The following is a 17,109-nucleotide window of genomic DNA, read 5'->3' as shown; positions in this document are numbered from 1 at the left end:
GTTTTGTCTGACAGCCAGCTGAACATGAGCCAGCAGTGTGCCCCTGTGGCCCAGAAGGCCAATGGCATCTTGACCTGCATCAGAAACAGTGTGGCCATGAGGACTAGGGAAGTGATTGTCCTGCTTAAGCCCCATTTTGATGATTATGTGAATCCTCCCTGTCACATCGTGCCATGCTCTTTGCTCAGCAGCTGCATCAGTCACTTCCTCACAGGGCTTCTGGTTCCTCTCTCCTTCCCCCCCCCTTCCTTCTAGTTTAAAGCCCTCCTTGTGAGGTCTGCCATCCCCTCAGTAGGAACGTCTTTGCTGCACTGTGTGAGACTGGGAAAATGCGAGGAGGCCATGGCCAGAAGCCTCTGGCTGCTGGGTGACACGCTCCTCCCCACTCTGCTCCCTGCCCCGCACCCTCCTCTTCTGCCAAAGAGGCCGCAGCCCCACAGGGTGCAGGATGGACACTAAGTGGCATGTTTTTTTATCCTATCCATAATAGGACTTGGTAGGTGAGGTTGATGGTTGGACTTGATGATCTTACGGGTCTTTTCCAGCCTTAATGATTCTACAGTTCTGTGATTTCCATGCATGTCACCATCTGGGGATGCAGGCTGATTGTCAATGACTATAGCATCTCATGATACCAGCATGCACACAGGTCCAAATTCCTGTGTGATGCACCAGTAGAGAGGTGTTCATGGATTCTTTCAGATTGTTGGACTACTCAAGAAATCCCTCATTACAAGTGAGCCAGTATCCTGGTTTTGGCTAGGATAGAGTTAATTTTCCTCCAAGTGTCTGGTAGGGTGCTGTGTTTTGGACTTAGGGTGAAATTAATCTTGATGACACACTTATGTTTTAATTGTTGCAGAGCAGTGCTTACACTAAGCCAAGGACTTTTCAGCTTCTCACACTCTCCTGCAAGTGGGCAGGCTTGGGGTGCAGCAGGAGCTGGGAGGGGACAGAACCTGGACAGCTGACCCAAACTGGCCAAAGGGGCATTCTGTACCATAGGACATCCTGCTGAACAATTAATATGGGGTGGCTGGCGGGGATGTGGGCACCGGCTGCTCAGGGATAGGCTGGGCATCGGTCAGCGTGTGGTGAGCAATTGCATTGTGCATCACTTGTTTGTACACAGTAGTAGTAGTAGTACTATTATTGCTATTATTACCTTTCCTTTTCTATTCTAATAAACTGTGTCTATCTCAAGCCACAAGCTTTCATTTTAATTCTTTTTCGATTGTCTCTCCTGTTCCAAGGAGGGAGGGGGGAGTGTGATTGAACGGCTGGTGGTGCTTACCTGCCAGCGGGGTTAAACCACTACAGAAAGGGAGGAAATAAATATATAACAGTTGAATAGAAAGCAGGAAAGAATGCAAGAAAGAAGGGAAAAAAGAGGGAGAGAGAGTTTGTTTGTTTGTTTGTTTGTCTGTTTGTTTGTTTTACATCTGTACTGCTTCTAGAGAGATATTTACAATTTACTGATTCTTTAAGGCCTTAATCTAAATAACACGTGCATGAGTCACCCCTCCAGTATGAATATCCACTGGAACATGCTCCAAATGCTCAAGATGCACCAGGTTGAATTGTGACTTTCCTGCCAGGTAGCCTCACGGGGATCCCATCTGATGAGTGGGTTGTTGGTCCACAGGCCAGCTGACGGTGAGTCTAAGTCTGCACTGAGAGCATGCGGCTCCTTTTCTGCCTTCTCCTACTCCCCATGCTCATCCCTTTCAATGCGATTGAAATCATACTGAGCTTGTATTCATCTTATTTTCCAAGTAGTTGCTAGCACACATCATCATCTTTGAGTTTGTACAATACTTGCATTCTTCTGCTCCACTTTATCTCTGTTTGTGGGTGTCTGTGGTGTCCCTGCTGGTTCAGTAAGACGTATTGGAGCTCGGGGTGAAACCAGCAGGCGTCGTGTCCTGTCATGGTGCAGAATTGATCAAGCTGCACAGTTTCATGACTTAAGCCGTGACGTACCCATGAAGTCTGAGCTTCGAGGACACCGCAAATGGAGTTCCCTCTTGAAGAGCCTTTTCCATCCTAAGCCCTACGTTCTCCTATGACACTTGGAGAGGCACGCCAGCATGCCTTTTGCCTAGAAAGGGTTTGCGGGATTTCTCCTTGATGGTGCCTTGTGGACACTTCCTGGGCTACATGCAAATGCTGGAGTTACCCTGCTTAAGCGCCCTTTTGTTGATGTTGTGAAGCCTCCGTGTCACATCACCCCATGCCCTTTGCTCAGCACCTGTGTCAGTCACTCCCTCACAGGGCTGCTGGCTCGTCTCTCCCTCCACGGTAGTTCCTGCTCTACAGCCCTCCGTTGCAGGTCCACCTATCAGCCACAAACGTTTTGCTCCGCTTCATGCCCTGGCTGTCTCCCTCTTTCTCCCTCCCTGACAGTAATGGCAGTGCTCAGGCTGCAACGGGAGCAAGAGCTCCTGAGCACGGGTACTTGCAGCTGCAGGATGGCAGAGGGGAGGCTCTCACTGCCGGCTCTCGTGGGCACAGCAGGCAGCGAGCGGCCGAGCACCTTTTCGGTGTGGCCCCGGCGCGGCACTGCCGGGTCCCTCCTGCCGGGCTGCGCGGGGCTCAAGGCGGGGGCAGCGCCGGGAGGCCAGGGCCAGGAGCCTCCCTCCCTCCGGCTGCCGGGGCGCCGCGCTCCTCCGCCGCCCCCGAGCTGCCCCGCGCCCCGCCCCGCGGCCGCCTCCTCCTCCGCCGAAGGGGCCGCGGCCCCGCGGGGGGCGGGCTGGGCCGGGCCTGGGCGGGCGGAGCGGTGGGCGCTGCCCCGGCGAGGGCCCGACTCGTGGTGCGGGCAGGAGCGGCCCGAGCGCGGCCCCGCTCTGCTCCTGTCCGCCTCCCGCCGGGCGCGGCAGGGCCCGATGGCGGCCGGGCTGGGGCCGCGGCTGCTGGCCTTGGCCTTGGCCTTGGGGCCGGCCGGTGAGCGGCGAGCGGGGAGGGCAGCGGGTCCGGGTCCGGGTCCGGTGTGTGCGGGAGAGGGAGGCTGTCGGGGTCGGGGACGCTTTGGGAGCAGCCCCGTGTGACCCCGAGGAGGGCAGTCGGGGCAATGCCCCTGGCCAGGGGCTTTGTCGGGAGCAAGGCGGTTGGCGGCTGAGGCTGTGCTGGGCTGGAGTCGCTGGAGCTTCTAGAGAGCATCGTCCTCCATCCTTGAGCACAGAATGCCCCACTCCCTCTGCTCTCCTTCTGCAGGCGTGTGTGCTCAATTGAGTCTGGTGGAGTCTGGCGGAGGTCTGCGAGCACCTGGAGACTCTGTGCATCTCTCCTGCCAGGGATCCGGATTCAGATTTGCAGATTATTATGTCTTCTGGTACCGTCAGGCACCCGGTGGCAGTCTTGAGTGGGTGTCCTTCATTGACAGATATGGTAGCACAATAGAATATGGCAAAGCGGTGGAGGACAGAGCTACAGCTTCCCGGGACAATTCCCAGTCCAGGGCTTATCTGTCCCTGCGTGCCATGCTACCCCAGGACTCAGCCCACTACTTCTGTGCTGTTCACACAGGGATAGGAAATCCAGCTGAGCTTTAACACAAACCTGCTCCCCTCGTGTTTTCTACGTGTACTGCTGCCACAGAGAACGGGGAGGAGCAGCAGAACCACATTGAGCTGCTGAAGAGGGCAGAGAATTGCCTTCAGCTCAGCCCTTTCCCACATGGCCTGTAAGGGCACATGGGATCAACAGCAGTGTCAGGGGCAAATGGCCAGGTCAGCTGGAGTGCAGCAAGAAGAGATGCACAGGCTTCCTCATGAAAGGAAGTGCCAAGTGCTGCTCTTGGGTCCTAACAACCCCATTCCGTGGGATTGACAGACATAACAATCCCATTCTAGCTTGGGGAAGAGTGGATGGAAAGTGTCCTGACAGAAAAGGACCTGAGGGTTTTGTTTGACAGCCAGCTGAACATGAGCCAGCAGTGTGCCCCTGTGGCCCAGAAGGCCAATGGCATCCTGACCTGCTTCAGAAACAGTGTGGCCTTGAGGACTAGGGAAGTGATTGTCCTGCTTAAGCCCCATTTTGATGATTTTGTGAATCCTCCCTGTCACATCGTGCCATGCTCTTTGCTCAGCAGCTGCATCAGTCACTTCCTCACAGGGCTTCTGGTTCCTCTCTCCTTCTCCCCCTTCCTTCTAGTTTAAAGCCCTCCTTGTGAGGTCTGCCATCCCCTCAGCAGGAACGTCTTTGTTGCACTGTGTGAGACTGGGGCAACGCGAGGAGGCCATGGCCAGAAGCCTCTGGCTGCTGGGTGACACACTCCTCCCCACCCTACTCTCTTCCCCGTGCCCACCTCCTCCTCCTCCAGAGGCCGAAGTCCTGCGGGAGGCGGGATGGACACTAAGTGGTATGTTATTTTTTATCCTATCCATGACAGGATTTGTTAGGTAAGGTTGATGGTTGGACTTCACAGAATCACAGAATCGTCTAGGTTGGAAGAGACCTCCAAGACCATCTAGTCCAACCTCTGTCCTAACACTAACAAGTCCTACACTAAACCATATCACTAAGGGCTACATCTAGACGTCTTTTAAAGACCTCCAGGGATGGTGACTCAACCACCTCCCTGGGCAGTCCATTTGAATGCCTAACAACCCTTTCAGGAAAGAAGTTCTTCCTAACATCCAACCTAAATGTCTCCTGGTGCAACTTTAGCCCATTCCCCCTCGTCCTGTCACCAGGCACGTGGGAGAATAGACCAACCCCCACCTCTCTACAGCCTCCTTTAAGGTACCTATAGAGAGCAATGAGGTCTCCCCTGAGTCTCCTCTTCTCCAGGCTAAACAACCCCAGCTCCCTCAGCTGCTCCTCGTAAGACTTGTTCTCCAGACCCCTCACCAGCTTCGTTGCCCTTCTCTGGACTCTCTCAAGCGCCTCCATGTCCTTCTTGATGATCTTACGGGTCTTTTCCAGCCTTAATGATTCTACAGTTCTGTGATTTCCATGCATGTCACCATCTGGGGATGCAGGCTGATTGTCAATGACTATAGCATCTCATGATACCAGCATGCACACAGGTCCACATCCCTCTTGGTCTCTCAAGAACAAAAATTCCTATTCCTACCCCTTATGGAAGGCTGCCATGTGTGGGTGTGTCACCACGTCCTGGGACAGTTTCTAGGTGGTGAAATATGTCCTCCTGCATGTCCTGCATCCCCGGGACTCCACTTGTTACTTCTGTGCTGCCCCTATGGGGACAGAAAGCTGAGGTGTTCCCTGATACGAACCTCCTGCTAGGGCTTCTCACCCTCCCCATGCTCACTCTCACAGCCCAGCAAAGGGGCCAGCCTCGACATGGGCTCGGACAGACTGCAGCTGTGGCCTGTGCTGTGTGATGCACCAGTAGAGGGATGTCCAGGGATTCTTTCAGACTGTGGGCCTACTCAAGAAATCCCTCATTACAAGTGAGCCAGTATCCTGGTTTTGGCTAGAATAGAGTTAATTTTCCTCTAAGTGTCTGGTAGGGTGCTGTGTTTTGGACTTGGGTGAAATTAATCTTGATGACACACTTATGTTGTAATTGTTGCAGAGTAGTCCTTACAAGGAAGGAAGGAGGGAAGGAAGGAAGGAAAAGAAAGAGAGAAAGAGAGAAAGAGAGAAAAAGAGAAAGAGAGAAAGAGAGAAAGAGAGAGAGAGAGAGAAAGAAAGAAAGAAAGAAAGGAATGAAGGAAGGATGGAAGGAAGGAAGGAAGGAAGGAAGGAAGGAAGGAAGGAAGGAAGGAAAGAAGGAAGGAAGGAAGGAGTTTTTTTGTCTGTTGTTGTTGTGTTTTTTGTTTTTTAGTTCTGTACAGCTTCCAGAGAGATATTTACAATTTATTGATATTTTAAGGCCTTAATCCAAATAAGACACGTGCATGAGTCAACCCTCCAATATCAATTTCTCCCGGAACGTGCTCAAAACGTTTGAGACTCTCCAGGTTGAATTGTGACTTTTCTGCTAGTTAGCCTCAGGAGCATCACTTCTGATGTGTGGGTTGTTGGTCCACCGGCCAGATGACGGTGAGGCCAGGGCCAGGAGCCTCCCTCCCTCCGGCTGCCGGGGCGCCGCGCTCCTCCGCCGCCCCCGAGCTGCCCCGCGCCCCGCCCCGCGGCCGCCTCCTCCTCCGCCGAAGGGGCCGCGGCCCCGCGGGGGGCGGGCTGGGCCGGGCCTGGGCGGGCGGAGCGGTGGGCGCTGCCCCGGCGAGGGCCCGACTCGTGGTGCGGGCAGGAGCGGCCCGAGCGCGGCCCCGCTCTGCTCCTGTCCGCCTCCCGCCGGGCGCGGCAGGGCCCGATGGCGGCCGGGCTGGGGCCGCGGCTGCTGGCCTTGGCCTTGGCCTTGGGGCCGGCCGGTGAGCGGCGGGCGGGGAGGGCAGCGGGGCCGGGGCCGGGTCCGGTGTGTGCGGGAGAGGGAGGCTGTCGGGGTCGGGGACGCTTTGGGAGCAGCCCCGTGTGACCCCGAGGAGGGCAGTCGGGGCAGTGCCCCTGGCCAGGGGCTTTGTCGGGAGCAAGGGGGTTGGCGGCTGAGGCTGTGCTGTTCTGGGGTGGCTGGGGCTTCTGGTTAGCATCCTCTTCTTTCTGTGAGCACACACTGCCCCACTCCATGTGCTGTCCTGCAGGTGTGTGGGCACAGTGGAGGCTGGTGGAGTCTGGTGGAGGTCTTCGAGCACCTGGGAACTCCGTGCATCTCACCTGCCAGGGATCCGGATTCACCTTCAGTTCATTTGCTGTATGGTGGTACCGTCAGGCACCCGGTGGCAGTCTCGAGTGGGTGTCTTACATCAGCAGCCGGTCTGGTACTACAAAGCAATATGGGGCTGCAGTAGAAGGTCGAGCCACAGCCTCCCGGGACAATTCGCGGGCTGAGTCATCTCTTTCCCTCCACCGTCTGCATGTGGGGGACTCAGCCCGCTATTTTTGTGCTGTTCGCACAGGGACAGGAAATACAGCAGGTCTTTAACAAAAACCCCTTTGCAGGGCATGGCGAAAACCATGTGAGCTGCAGGGCAGGTTTTGGCTGTGTCAACTGTATGCTGCTCCCAGGGAGCAAAGGTGCATCACTGTACACCACAGATGGCCCTGTCCTTTCTGCAAGAGTTCCTTTCTCTTAATCACCCCTTTCTCTGAAGTCACCAAAGCAGTATTGTAGTCTGAGGAGGATGTTCAACATATTTCTGGTCACCAAAGCAGCTTGCCTACTTTACCTGCCTGCAGCCCCTCTCTGCCTGCCTTTGGTCTCCTTCTTCACTTGGGCTTTAGAAAAAATGTTGCCGGTTTCCATTGTTACTCCCCTCAGTGACCCATCCCTAGGCCATTTCCATGGGCTGGAAAAAGAAATGCAGTTGTGTGAAGAGCTGTGCTGTGACTTCAGTTGCGTTTCAGGGCAGTGAGATCCAAGCAATGAAGTCTGCATTGCGGGGCTGAGCATAGTACACGGAGACCTGCGATGCGCTTACAGGTCCAACGCTTCTTATATTTACATGGCCTGTCACCAGCAGCATCCCAGTTGGCAGTACTTGCTCCAGACAAGGGCCAGGGAGGCTACTACAGCCCTAGGCCTGTACAGTCGCTGCAGACAATGGGATTGCTGAATCTCCTGCAGTGTGCCCAAGGTCTTTCTCTAGGAGATATTCCATAGAAGATAGTACAGGAGGGGTTGGGAGACTCCCTTGTTGCTCAAAACTCTTCTCTCCCACCCTAGCCTCAGGCTATGGCTCATGCTAATTGCACTGCAAGTACCCAGGAGGCAGCAAGCAGCTGCAGTGAACCTGTCCAGAGGAATAGGCTAAGCTCTGGGGAAATTACAGGCAAACTCACTTTGGCAGTAGGCTATGAAGAAGAACAGATATGCCTGTGCATGCCAGCCCTCAAGAAAAATCCACACACCTTGTCCTGTAGGCAAATTCTGTTGTTGATAGAATAGAAAGAAGGGATGCCACCCAAAGGGACCTGGACAAGCTTGAGAAGTGGGCCCACGTGAACCTAATGAGGTTCAACAAGTCTGAGTGCAAGGTGCTGCACCTGGGCCAGAGCAATCCCAGATGTGAGTACAGACTGGATGAAGAACTCACAGAGAGCAGCCCTGCCGAGAAGGACTTGGAGGTTCTGCTGGATGAAAAGCTCGGCATGAGGTGTCAGTGCGTGCTTGCAGTCCAGAAGGCCAAGTGCATCTGGGCTGCATTAAAAGAGGAGTGGCCATCAGGTCGAGGGAGGTGATTGTCTCCCTGTAATCTGCCCTTATGAGGCTCCACTGGATCGGCACTGGTTCAAATACCATCTTCTTTCCTGGCAATTAGCATCTGGGGCACCCCTGCTGATGGGTGGGTTGTCAGTCCACAGGCACTTGATGGTGAGTCTGAGTCCGCACCAAGAGCACGTGGCTCTTTCTTTTGTACCTTTTCTTATGCCCCCTGCTCAGTCCTTTCAAGCCAATTAAAAGGGAATTTGGTGCTCGTGATGAGCTTGTGCTTAGCTTCGTGTCCTGGTTGTCTCCCTCTTTCTCCCTCCCTGACACTAATGGCAGTGCTCAGGCTGCGAGGGGAGCAAGAGCTCCTGAGCACGGGTGTTTGCAGCTGCAGGATGGCAGAGGGGAGCCTCTCACTGCCGGCTCTCGTGGGCACAGCAGGCAGCGAGCGGCCGAGCACCTTTTCGGTGTGGCCCCGGCGCGGCACTGCCGGGTCCCTCCTGCCGGGCTGCGCGGGGCTCAAGGCGGGGGCAGCGCCGGGAGGCCAGGGCCAGGAGCCTCCCTCCCTCCGGCTGCCGGGGCGCCGCGCTCCTCCGCTGCCCCCGAGCTGCCCCGCGCCCCGCCCCGCGGCCGCCTCCTCCTCCGCCGAAGGGGCCGCGGCCCCGCGGGGGGCGGGCTGGGCCGGGCCTGGGCGGGCGGAGCGGTGGGCGCTGCCCCGGCGAGGGCCCGACTTGTGGTGCGGGCAGGAGCGGCCCGAGCGCGGCCCCGCTCTGCTCCTGTCCGCCTCCCGCCGGGCGCGGCAGGGCCCGATGGCGGCCGGGCTGGGGCCGCGGCTGCTGGCCTTGGCCTTGGCCTTGGCCTTGGGGCCGGCCGGTGAGCGGCGGGCGGGGAGGGCAGCGGGGCCGGGGCCGGGTCCTGTGTGTGCGGGAGAGGGAGGCTGTCGGGGTCGGGGACGCTTTGGGAGCAGCCCCGTGTGACCCCGAGGAGGGCAGTCGGGGCAGTGTCCCTTGCCAGGGGCTTTGTCGGGAGCAACGGGGTTGGCGTTTCTGGCTCAGGCTGTGCTGGAGTTGCTGAAACTTCCAGAGGGCATCGTCCTCCGTCCGTGGGCACACACTGCCCCACTCTCTGTGCTCTCCGTCTGCAGGTGTGTGTGCCAAATTGAGTCTGGTGGAGTCTGGTGGAGGTCTGCGAGCGCCTGGAGACTCTGTGCATCTCTCCTGCCAGGGATCCGGATTCAACTTTGGTTATTATGATATCTTGTGGTACCATCAGGCACCCGGTGGCAGTCTCGAGTGGGTGTCCTACATCAACTCTGATGGTAGCAGAATACAGTATGGCAAAGCGGTGGAGGGCCGAGCCACAGCTTCCCGGGACAATTCCCAGTCCAAGTCTTCTCTGTCCCTGCATGCCCTGGTACCCCAGGACTCAGCCCACTACTTCTGTGCAGTTCCCACAGGGACAGGAAATCCAGCTGAGCTTTAACACAAACCTGCTCCCAGGGCTCCTCGCCTTCTCTAAGTGTGGCACTTCCACAGAGAACACGGAGGAGCAGCAGAATTGTATTGAGCTGCTGAAGAGGGCAGAGAATTGCCTTCAGCTCAGCCCTTTCCCACATGGCCTGTAGGGGCACATGGGATCAACAGCAGTGTCAGGGGCAAATGGCCAGGTCAGCTGGAGTGCAGCAAGAAGAGCTGCACAGGCTTCCTCATGAAAGGAAGTGCCGAGTGCTGCTCTTGGGTCCTAACAACCCCATTCCGTGGGATTGACGGTCATAACAATCCCATTCAGGCTTGGGGAAGAGTGGATGGAAAGTGTCCTGACAGAAAAGGACCTGAGGGTTTTGTTTGACAGCCAGCTGAACATGAGCCAGCAGTGTGCCCCTGTTACCAAGAAGGCCAATCTCATTTGAAACAGTGAGGCCATCAGGAATGGGGAAGTAATGGTCCTTTGGGATGTGGCTCTGGTGACAACACATCTCGGATATTGTGTTCATTTTGGTCCCCTCACTACAAGGAGGTGTGCTGGGTCTGGCTGGGATGCTAACTTTCCCTGCAGCAGCCCATACAGCGCTGTGTTCTGCACGTGGAGCTAGAAGAGCGCTGGTGTCACACCAGCGTTTCATCTCTTGCTGCCCAATAGTGGCACAGCATCAGGACTCCCTCCAACCCCCCAAGAGCCAGCAGGCTGGGGGTGTGTAAGTGATGGGGAGGGGACATGACTGGGGCAGCTGACCAAAACCAACCAAAGGGCTATTCCATGCCATATGATGTTACCCAGCAATAAATGTGGTTAAGGTGAAGGAGAGGCGGGGGCTCTAATTATGGAATCGTGTGTTCTCCCAAACAATCACTACGTGTATTGAGGCCCTGCATCCCAGGATGTGGCTGATCGTCTCTCATTGATTCGAAGTAGAGGAACCGCTTTTCTCTGTCTGTGAATCTGTGTGGCCTTTTTTTTTTTTCCCAATTCCTTTTCCCTTTAATTTAATCATCCTTATCTCAGACCTTGGGCCCTTTGTGTTGTTTGTTCTCCCCCTTTTTCTTTGAGCCTGGGGAGTGAGAGCAGCCATGGTGGAACTCAGGTGCCCACCCGAGTAAAACCACCACAGAAGGATATTGAGTTGCTTGAGTATGTGCAAAGAGCAACAAAGCTGGTGAAGGGACTAGAATGCAAGTGTTATCAGCAGTAGCTAAGGGAACTGGTTTTTCTTTAGTGTAGAGAAAAGGAGGCTGAGGGGAGACCTGATCATTCTCTGCAGCTATCTGAGAGAAGGTGGCAGCAAGGAGCTGTTGGTCTCTATGATTCTATGATTCCATGGTTAAACACTGGACAGCTTTTCCCTCTGGTCCTAAACGGGACTATTTTCTTCTGCAGAAGAGGTGAACTGCTGAATTTGTTTGCTGGGGAGAAACTACTAGTTTCCTGTCAGGTCAACGTGGATGATTGAGATATAGATGATTTATTATGTGTCTGGGCAGGTGATCAGTTCCGAGGCAGTCGTCATCTGCAGCAGAGCAGGGCCTTGCGGCATGCGGGTGGTTTTCTGCATGGAGGCCACTCGGTTTTCTGCATCCAGGCCTCTCGAGTAATCCGAGGGAACCACCAGGCACCTGTCGCGGCGCCGCGCTCCTCCGCCGCCCCCGAGCTGCCCCGCGCCCCGCCCCGCGGCCGCCTCCTCCTCCGCCGAAGGGGCCGCGGCCCCGCGGGGGGCGGGCTGGGCCGGGCCTGGGCGGGCGGAGCGGTGGGCGCTGCCCCGGCGAGGGCCCGACTTGTGGTGCGGGCAGGAGCGGCCCGAGCGCGGCCCCGCTCTGCTCCTGTCCGCCTCCCGCCGGGCGCGGCAGGGCCCGATGGCGGCCGGGCTGGGGCCGCGGCTGCTGGCCTTGGCCTTGGCCTTGGGGCCGGCCGGTGAGCGGCGGGCGGGGAGGGCAGCGGGGCCGGGGCCGGGTCCTGTGTGTGCGGGAGAGGGAGGCTGTCGGGGTCGGGGACGCTTTGGGAGCAGCCCCGTGTGACCCCGAGGAGGGCAGTCGGGGCAGTGCCCCTGGCCAGGGGCTTTGTCGGGAGCAAGGGGGTTGGCGTTATGGGCTGTGCTGTGCTGAGTCCCTGGGGCTTCTGGAGAGCATCTTCCATCCGTAGGCAAACACTGCCCCACTCCCTGTGCTCTCCTTCTGCAGGTGTGAGTGCTCAATGGAAGCTGGTGGTGTCCGGTGGAGGTGTCCGAGTACCAGGGGAATCCGTGCACCTCTCCTGCCAGGGATCCGGATTCAACTTTGGTTATTATGATATCTTGTGGTACCGTCAGGCACGCGGTGGCAGTCTCGAGTGGGTGTCCTCCATTTACAGAATTAGTCATAGTAAATACTATGGCAAAGCGGTTCAGGGCCGAGCCGAAGCTTCCCGAGACAATTCCCAGTCCAACGCTTATCTGTCCCTGCATGCCCTGGTCCCCCAGGACTCAGCCCACTACTTCTGTGCAGTTCCCACAGGGACAGGAAATCCAGCTGAGCTTTTACACAAACCTGCTCCCAGGGCCCCTCGCCTTCTCTAAGTGTGTCACTATGACAGAGAACGGGGAGGAGCAGCAGAACCACATTGTGCTGCTGAAGAGGGCAGAGAATTGCCTTCAGCTCAGCCCTTTCCCACATTGCCTGTAGGGGCACATGGGATCAACAGCAGTGTCAGGGGCAAATGGCCAGGTCAGCTGGAGTGCAGCAAGAAGAGATGCACAGGCTTCCTCATGAAAGAAAGTGCCGAGTGCTGCTCTTGGGTCCTAACAACCCCATTCCGTGGGATTGACGGTCATAACAATCCCATTCAGACTTGTGGAAGAGTGGATGGAAAGTGTCCTGACAGAAAAGGACCTGAGGGTTTTGTTTGACAGCCAGCTGAACATGAGCCAGCAGTGTGCCCCTGTGGCCAAGAAGGCAATGACTATAGCATCTCATGATACCAGCATGCACACAGGTCCACATTCCTCTTGGTCTCTCAAGAACAAAAATTCCTATTCCTACCCCTTATGGAAGGCTGCTATGTGTGGGTGTGCCACGACCTCCTGGGACAGTTTGTATGTGGTGAAATATGTCCTCCTGCATGTCCTGCATCCCCGGTACTCCACTTGCTACTTCTGTGGTGCCCCTATGGGGACAGAAAGCTGATGGTGAGTCTGAGTCTGCACCAAGAGCACGTGGCTCTTTCTTTTGTACCTTTTCTTATGCCCCCTGCTCAGCCCTTTCAAGCCAATTAAAAGGGAATTTGGTGCTCATGATTAGCTTGTGCTTAGCTTCGTGTCCTGGTTGTCTCCCTCTTTCTCCCTCCCTGACACTAATGGCAGTGCTCAGGCTGCAACGGGAGCAAGAGCTCCTGAGCACGGGTGCTTGCAGCTGCAGGATGGCAGAGGGGAGGCTCTCACTGCCGGCTCTCGTGGGCACAGCAGGCAGCGAGCGGCCGAGCACCTTTTCGGTGTGGCCCCGGCGCGGCACTGCCGGGTCCCTCCTGCCGGGCTGCGCGGGGTTCAAGGCCGGGGCAGCGCCGGGAGGCCAGGGCCAGGAGCCTCCCTCCCTCCGGCTGCCGGGGCGCCGCGCTCCTCCGCCGCCCCCGAGCTGCCCCGCGCCCCGCCCCGCGGCCGCCTCCTCCACCGCCGAAGGGGCCGCGGCCCCGCGGGGGGCGGGCTGGGCCGGGCCTGGGCGGGCGGAGCGGTGGGCGCTGCCCCGGCGAGGGCCCGACTCGTGGTGCGGGCAGGAGCGGCCCGAGCGCGGCCCCGCTCTGCTCCTGTCCGCCTCCCGCCGGGCGCGGCAGGGCCCGATGGCGGCCGGGCTGGGGCCGCGGCTGCTGGCCTTGGCCTTGGCCTTGGGGCCGGCCGGTGAGCGGCGGGCGGGGAGGGCAGCGGGGCCGGGTCCGGGTCCGGTGTGTGCGGGAGAGGGAGGCTGTCGGGGTCGGGGACGCTTTGGGAGCAGCCCTGTCTGAGCCCCGAGGACGGTTGTTGGCGGCTTTCTATCTGTCAAGTTGGCGGATCAGGCTGTGCTCAGCTGGCGGTGCTGAGGTGGCTGGGGAACTTCTGTCTCCACTTGTGGGCACACACTGCCCCACTCCCTCTGCTCTTCTTCTGCAGGTGTGTGTGCTCAATGGAAGCTGGTGGTGTCTGGTGGAGGTGTTCGAGTACCAGGGGAATCCGTGCACCTCTCCTGCCAGGGATCTGGCTTCAACTTTGGAGATTATCATGTCTTCTGGTACCGTCAGGCACCCGGTGGCAGTCTCGAGTGGGTGTCCTTCATTGACAGAATTAGTCGTAGTAAATACTATGGCAAAGCGGTTGAGGGCCGAGCCGAAGCTTCCCGGGACAATTCCCAGTCCAAGGCTTATCTGTCCCTGCATGCCCTGGTACCCCAGGACTCAGCCCACTACTTCTGTGCTGTTCACACAGGGATAGGAAATCCAGCTGAGCTTTAACACAAACCTGCTCCCCTCGTGTTTTCTACCTGTACTGCTGCCATGGAGAACACGGAGGAGCAGCAGAACTGTATTGAGCTGCTGAAGAGGGCAGAGAATTGCCTTCAGCTCAGCCCTTTCCCACATGGCCTGTAGGGGCACATGGGATCAACAGCAGTGTCAGGGGCAAATGGCCAGGTCAGCTGGAATGCAGCAAGAAGAGCTGCACAGGCTTCCTCATGAAAGAAAGTGCCGAGTGCTGCTCTTGGGTCCTAACAACCCCATTCTTTGGGACTGATGGACACAACAATCCCATTCAGGCTTGTGGAAGAGTGGATGGAAAGTGTCCTGACAGAAAAGGACCTAAGGGTTATGTTTGACAGCCAGCTGAACATGAGCCAGCAGTGTGCCCCTGTTACCAAGAAGGCCAATCTCATCAGAAACAGTGAGGCCATCAGGAATGGGGAAGTAATGGTCCTTTGGGATGTGGCTCTGGTGACAACACATCTCGGATATTGTGTTCATTTTGGTCCCCTCACTACAAGGAGGTGTGCTGGGTCTGGCTGGGATGCTAACTTTCCCTGCAGCAGCCCATACAGTGCTGTGCTCTGCACATGGAGCTAGAAGAGCACTGGTGTCACACCAGCGTTTCATCTCTTGCTGCCCAATAGTGGCACAGCACCAGGACTCCCTCCAACCCCCCAAGAGCCAGCAGGCTGGGGGTGTGTAAGTGATGGGGAGGGGACATGACTGGGGCAGCTGACCTAAACCAACCAAAGGGCTATTCCATGCCATATGATGTCACTCAGCAATAAATGTGGTTGAGGTGAAGGAGAGGCAGGGGCTCTAATTGTGGAAGCATGTGTTCTCCCAAACAATCACTACGTGTATTGAGGCCCTGCATCCCAGGATGTGGCTGATCGTCTGTAGTGGATTCTAAGTAGAGTAACTGCTTTTCTCTCCCTGTGAATCTGTGCGGCCTTTTTTTTTCCCACTTCCTTTTCCCTTTAATTAAATCATCCTTATCTCAGACCTTGGGCCCTTTGTGTTGTTTGTTCTCCCCCTTTTTCTTTGAGGAGGGGGAGCGAGAGAGCGGCCGTGGTGGAATTCAGCTGCCCACCCGAGTAAAACCACCACAGAAGGATGTTGAGTTGCTTGAGTATGTGCAAAGAGCAACAAAGCTGGTGAAGGGACTAGAAAGCAAGTGTTATCATCAGCAGCTGACGGAACTGTTTTTTTTTTTTTTTTTGAGTGTAGAGAAAAGGAGGCTGAGGGGAGACCTGATCATTCTCTGCAGCTATCTGAGAGAAAGTTGCAGCAAGGAGCTGTTGGTCTGTATGATTCTATGATTCCATGGTTAAACACTGGACAGCTTTTCCGTCTGGTCCTAAATGGGGCTATTTTCTTGTGCAGAAGAGGTGAACTGCTGAATTTGTTTGCTGGGGAGGAACCACTAGTTTCGCGGGCGGTCAATGTGGATGATTGAGTTAGAGATGATTTATCATGTGCCTGGCCAGGTGATCAGTTCCGAGGCAGTCGTGATCTGTAGCAGAGCAGGGCCTTGCGGCATGCGGGTGGTTTTCTGCACGGAGGCCACTCGGGTTTTCTGCATCCAGGCCTCTCGAGTAATCCGAGGGAACCACCAGGCACCTGCCGGGGCGCCGCGCTCCTCCGCCGCCCCCGAGCTGCCCCGCGCCCCGCCCCGCGGCCGCCTCCTCCTCCGCCGAAGGGGCCGCGGCCCCGCGGGGGGCGGGCTGGGCCGGGCCTGGGCGGGCGGAGCGGTGGGCGCTGCCCCGGCGAGGGCCCGACTCGTGGTGCGGGCAGGAGCGGCCCGAGCGCGGCCCCGCTCTGCTCCTGTCCGCCTCCCGCCGGGCGCGGCAGGGCCCGATGGCGGCCGGGCTGGGGCCGCGGCTGCTGGCCTTGGCCTTGGCCTTGGGGCCGGCCGGTGAGCGGCGAGTGGGGAGGGCAGCGGGGCCGGGGCCGGGTCCGGGGTGTGCGGGAGAGGGAGGCTGTCGGGGTCGGGGACGCTTTGGGAGCAGCCCCGTGTGACCCCGAGGAGGGCAGTCGGGGCAGTGCCCCCTGGCCAGAGGCTTTGTCGGGAACAAGGCTGTTGGCTACTCAGGCTGTGCTGGGAGCAACCATGCGGCTGGGAAACATTGTACTGTCTGGCTCCATGTACTCTTTTTCCACAGGGGTGTGGGCACAGCCAAGGGTTGTGGAGTCCGGCGGAGGTGTTCGAGCACCTGGGGATTCCGTACTCCTCTCCTGCCAGGGATATGCCTTGACTTTGATCAACTATTATTTTTGGTGGTACCGTCAGGCACCCAGTGGCAGTCTTGAGTGCGTCCCTTACATCAGCTATGATTCTTCAGACATTCATTACCTGCCAGGGGTAAAAGGTAGAGCCACGGCCTCCCGCAATAATTCCCGGTCTGTGGCATTTCTGCTTTTGCATGGCCTGCGCCGCCAGGACTCAGCCCACTATTTCTGTGTGGTTCGCACAGCAACAGGAAATCCAGCCAATCTTAAACATAAACTTGCTCCCAAGCCACATTGCCTTCAACAAGTCAGGGTCTTTCTTGGGAACAAGCTGGTTGGCAGCTCAGGCTGTGCCGGGCTGGGGTTGCTGGGGCTTCTGGTTAGCATCCTCTTCTGTCCATGAGCACAAACTGCCCCACTCCCTCTGCTCTCTTTCTGCAGGCGTGGGGGCACAGTGGAGGCTGGTGGAGTCTGGTGGAGGTCTGCAAGCAGCCGGGGACTCCGTGCACCTCTCCTGCCAGGGATCCGGCTTCAACTTCAGAAGTTACCATGTGCTGTGGTACCGCCAGGCACCCAGTGGCAGGATTGAGTGGGTGTCCTTCATCAACACATCTGGTAATACAAAAGAGTACGGAAAAGCGGTGCAGGGCCGATCCACAGCCTCCCGGGACAATTCCCAGTCCAAGGCTTATCTGTCCCTGCGTGCCCTGGTACCCCAGGACTCAGCCCACTACTTCTGTGCTGTTCACGCTGGG

The 17,109-nt window shown here is 57.3% G+C and overlaps 2 protein-coding genes across 3 annotated transcripts in view; both read left to right on the top strand.

Annotated features, from left to right (window-relative positions):
* The window catches only part of LOC308181526 (M1-specific T cell receptor alpha chain-like), a 401,071-nt gene that overhangs the window by 262,966 nt on the left and 120,996 nt on the right, over positions 1–17,109 (top strand). The window lies entirely within an intron of this gene.
* LOC308181525 (Ig heavy chain Mem5-like) overlaps positions 15,896–17,109 on the top strand; it is a 35,396-nt gene continuing 34,182 nt past the window's right edge. The window contains exons 1-2 of the mRNA XM_080564913.1: positions 15,896–16,040; positions 16,796–17,092. Of these exons, the coding sequence (XP_080421039.1) occupies positions 15,983–16,040; positions 16,796–17,092 (355 nt within the window). The 5' untranslated portion in view covers positions 15,896–15,982. The remainder of the gene's footprint in view (positions 16,041–16,795; positions 17,093–17,109) is intronic.

This window comes from Anser brachyrhynchus, assembly GCF_964034855.1.
Source record: "Anser brachyrhynchus genome assembly, chromosome: 22".
Classification (NCBI taxonomy): domain Eukaryota; kingdom Metazoa; phylum Chordata; class Aves; order Anseriformes; family Anatidae; genus Anser; species Anser brachyrhynchus.
The sequence above is the reverse complement of the archived record's forward strand: the minus strand, read 5'-3'. Positions and strand labels throughout refer to the sequence as shown.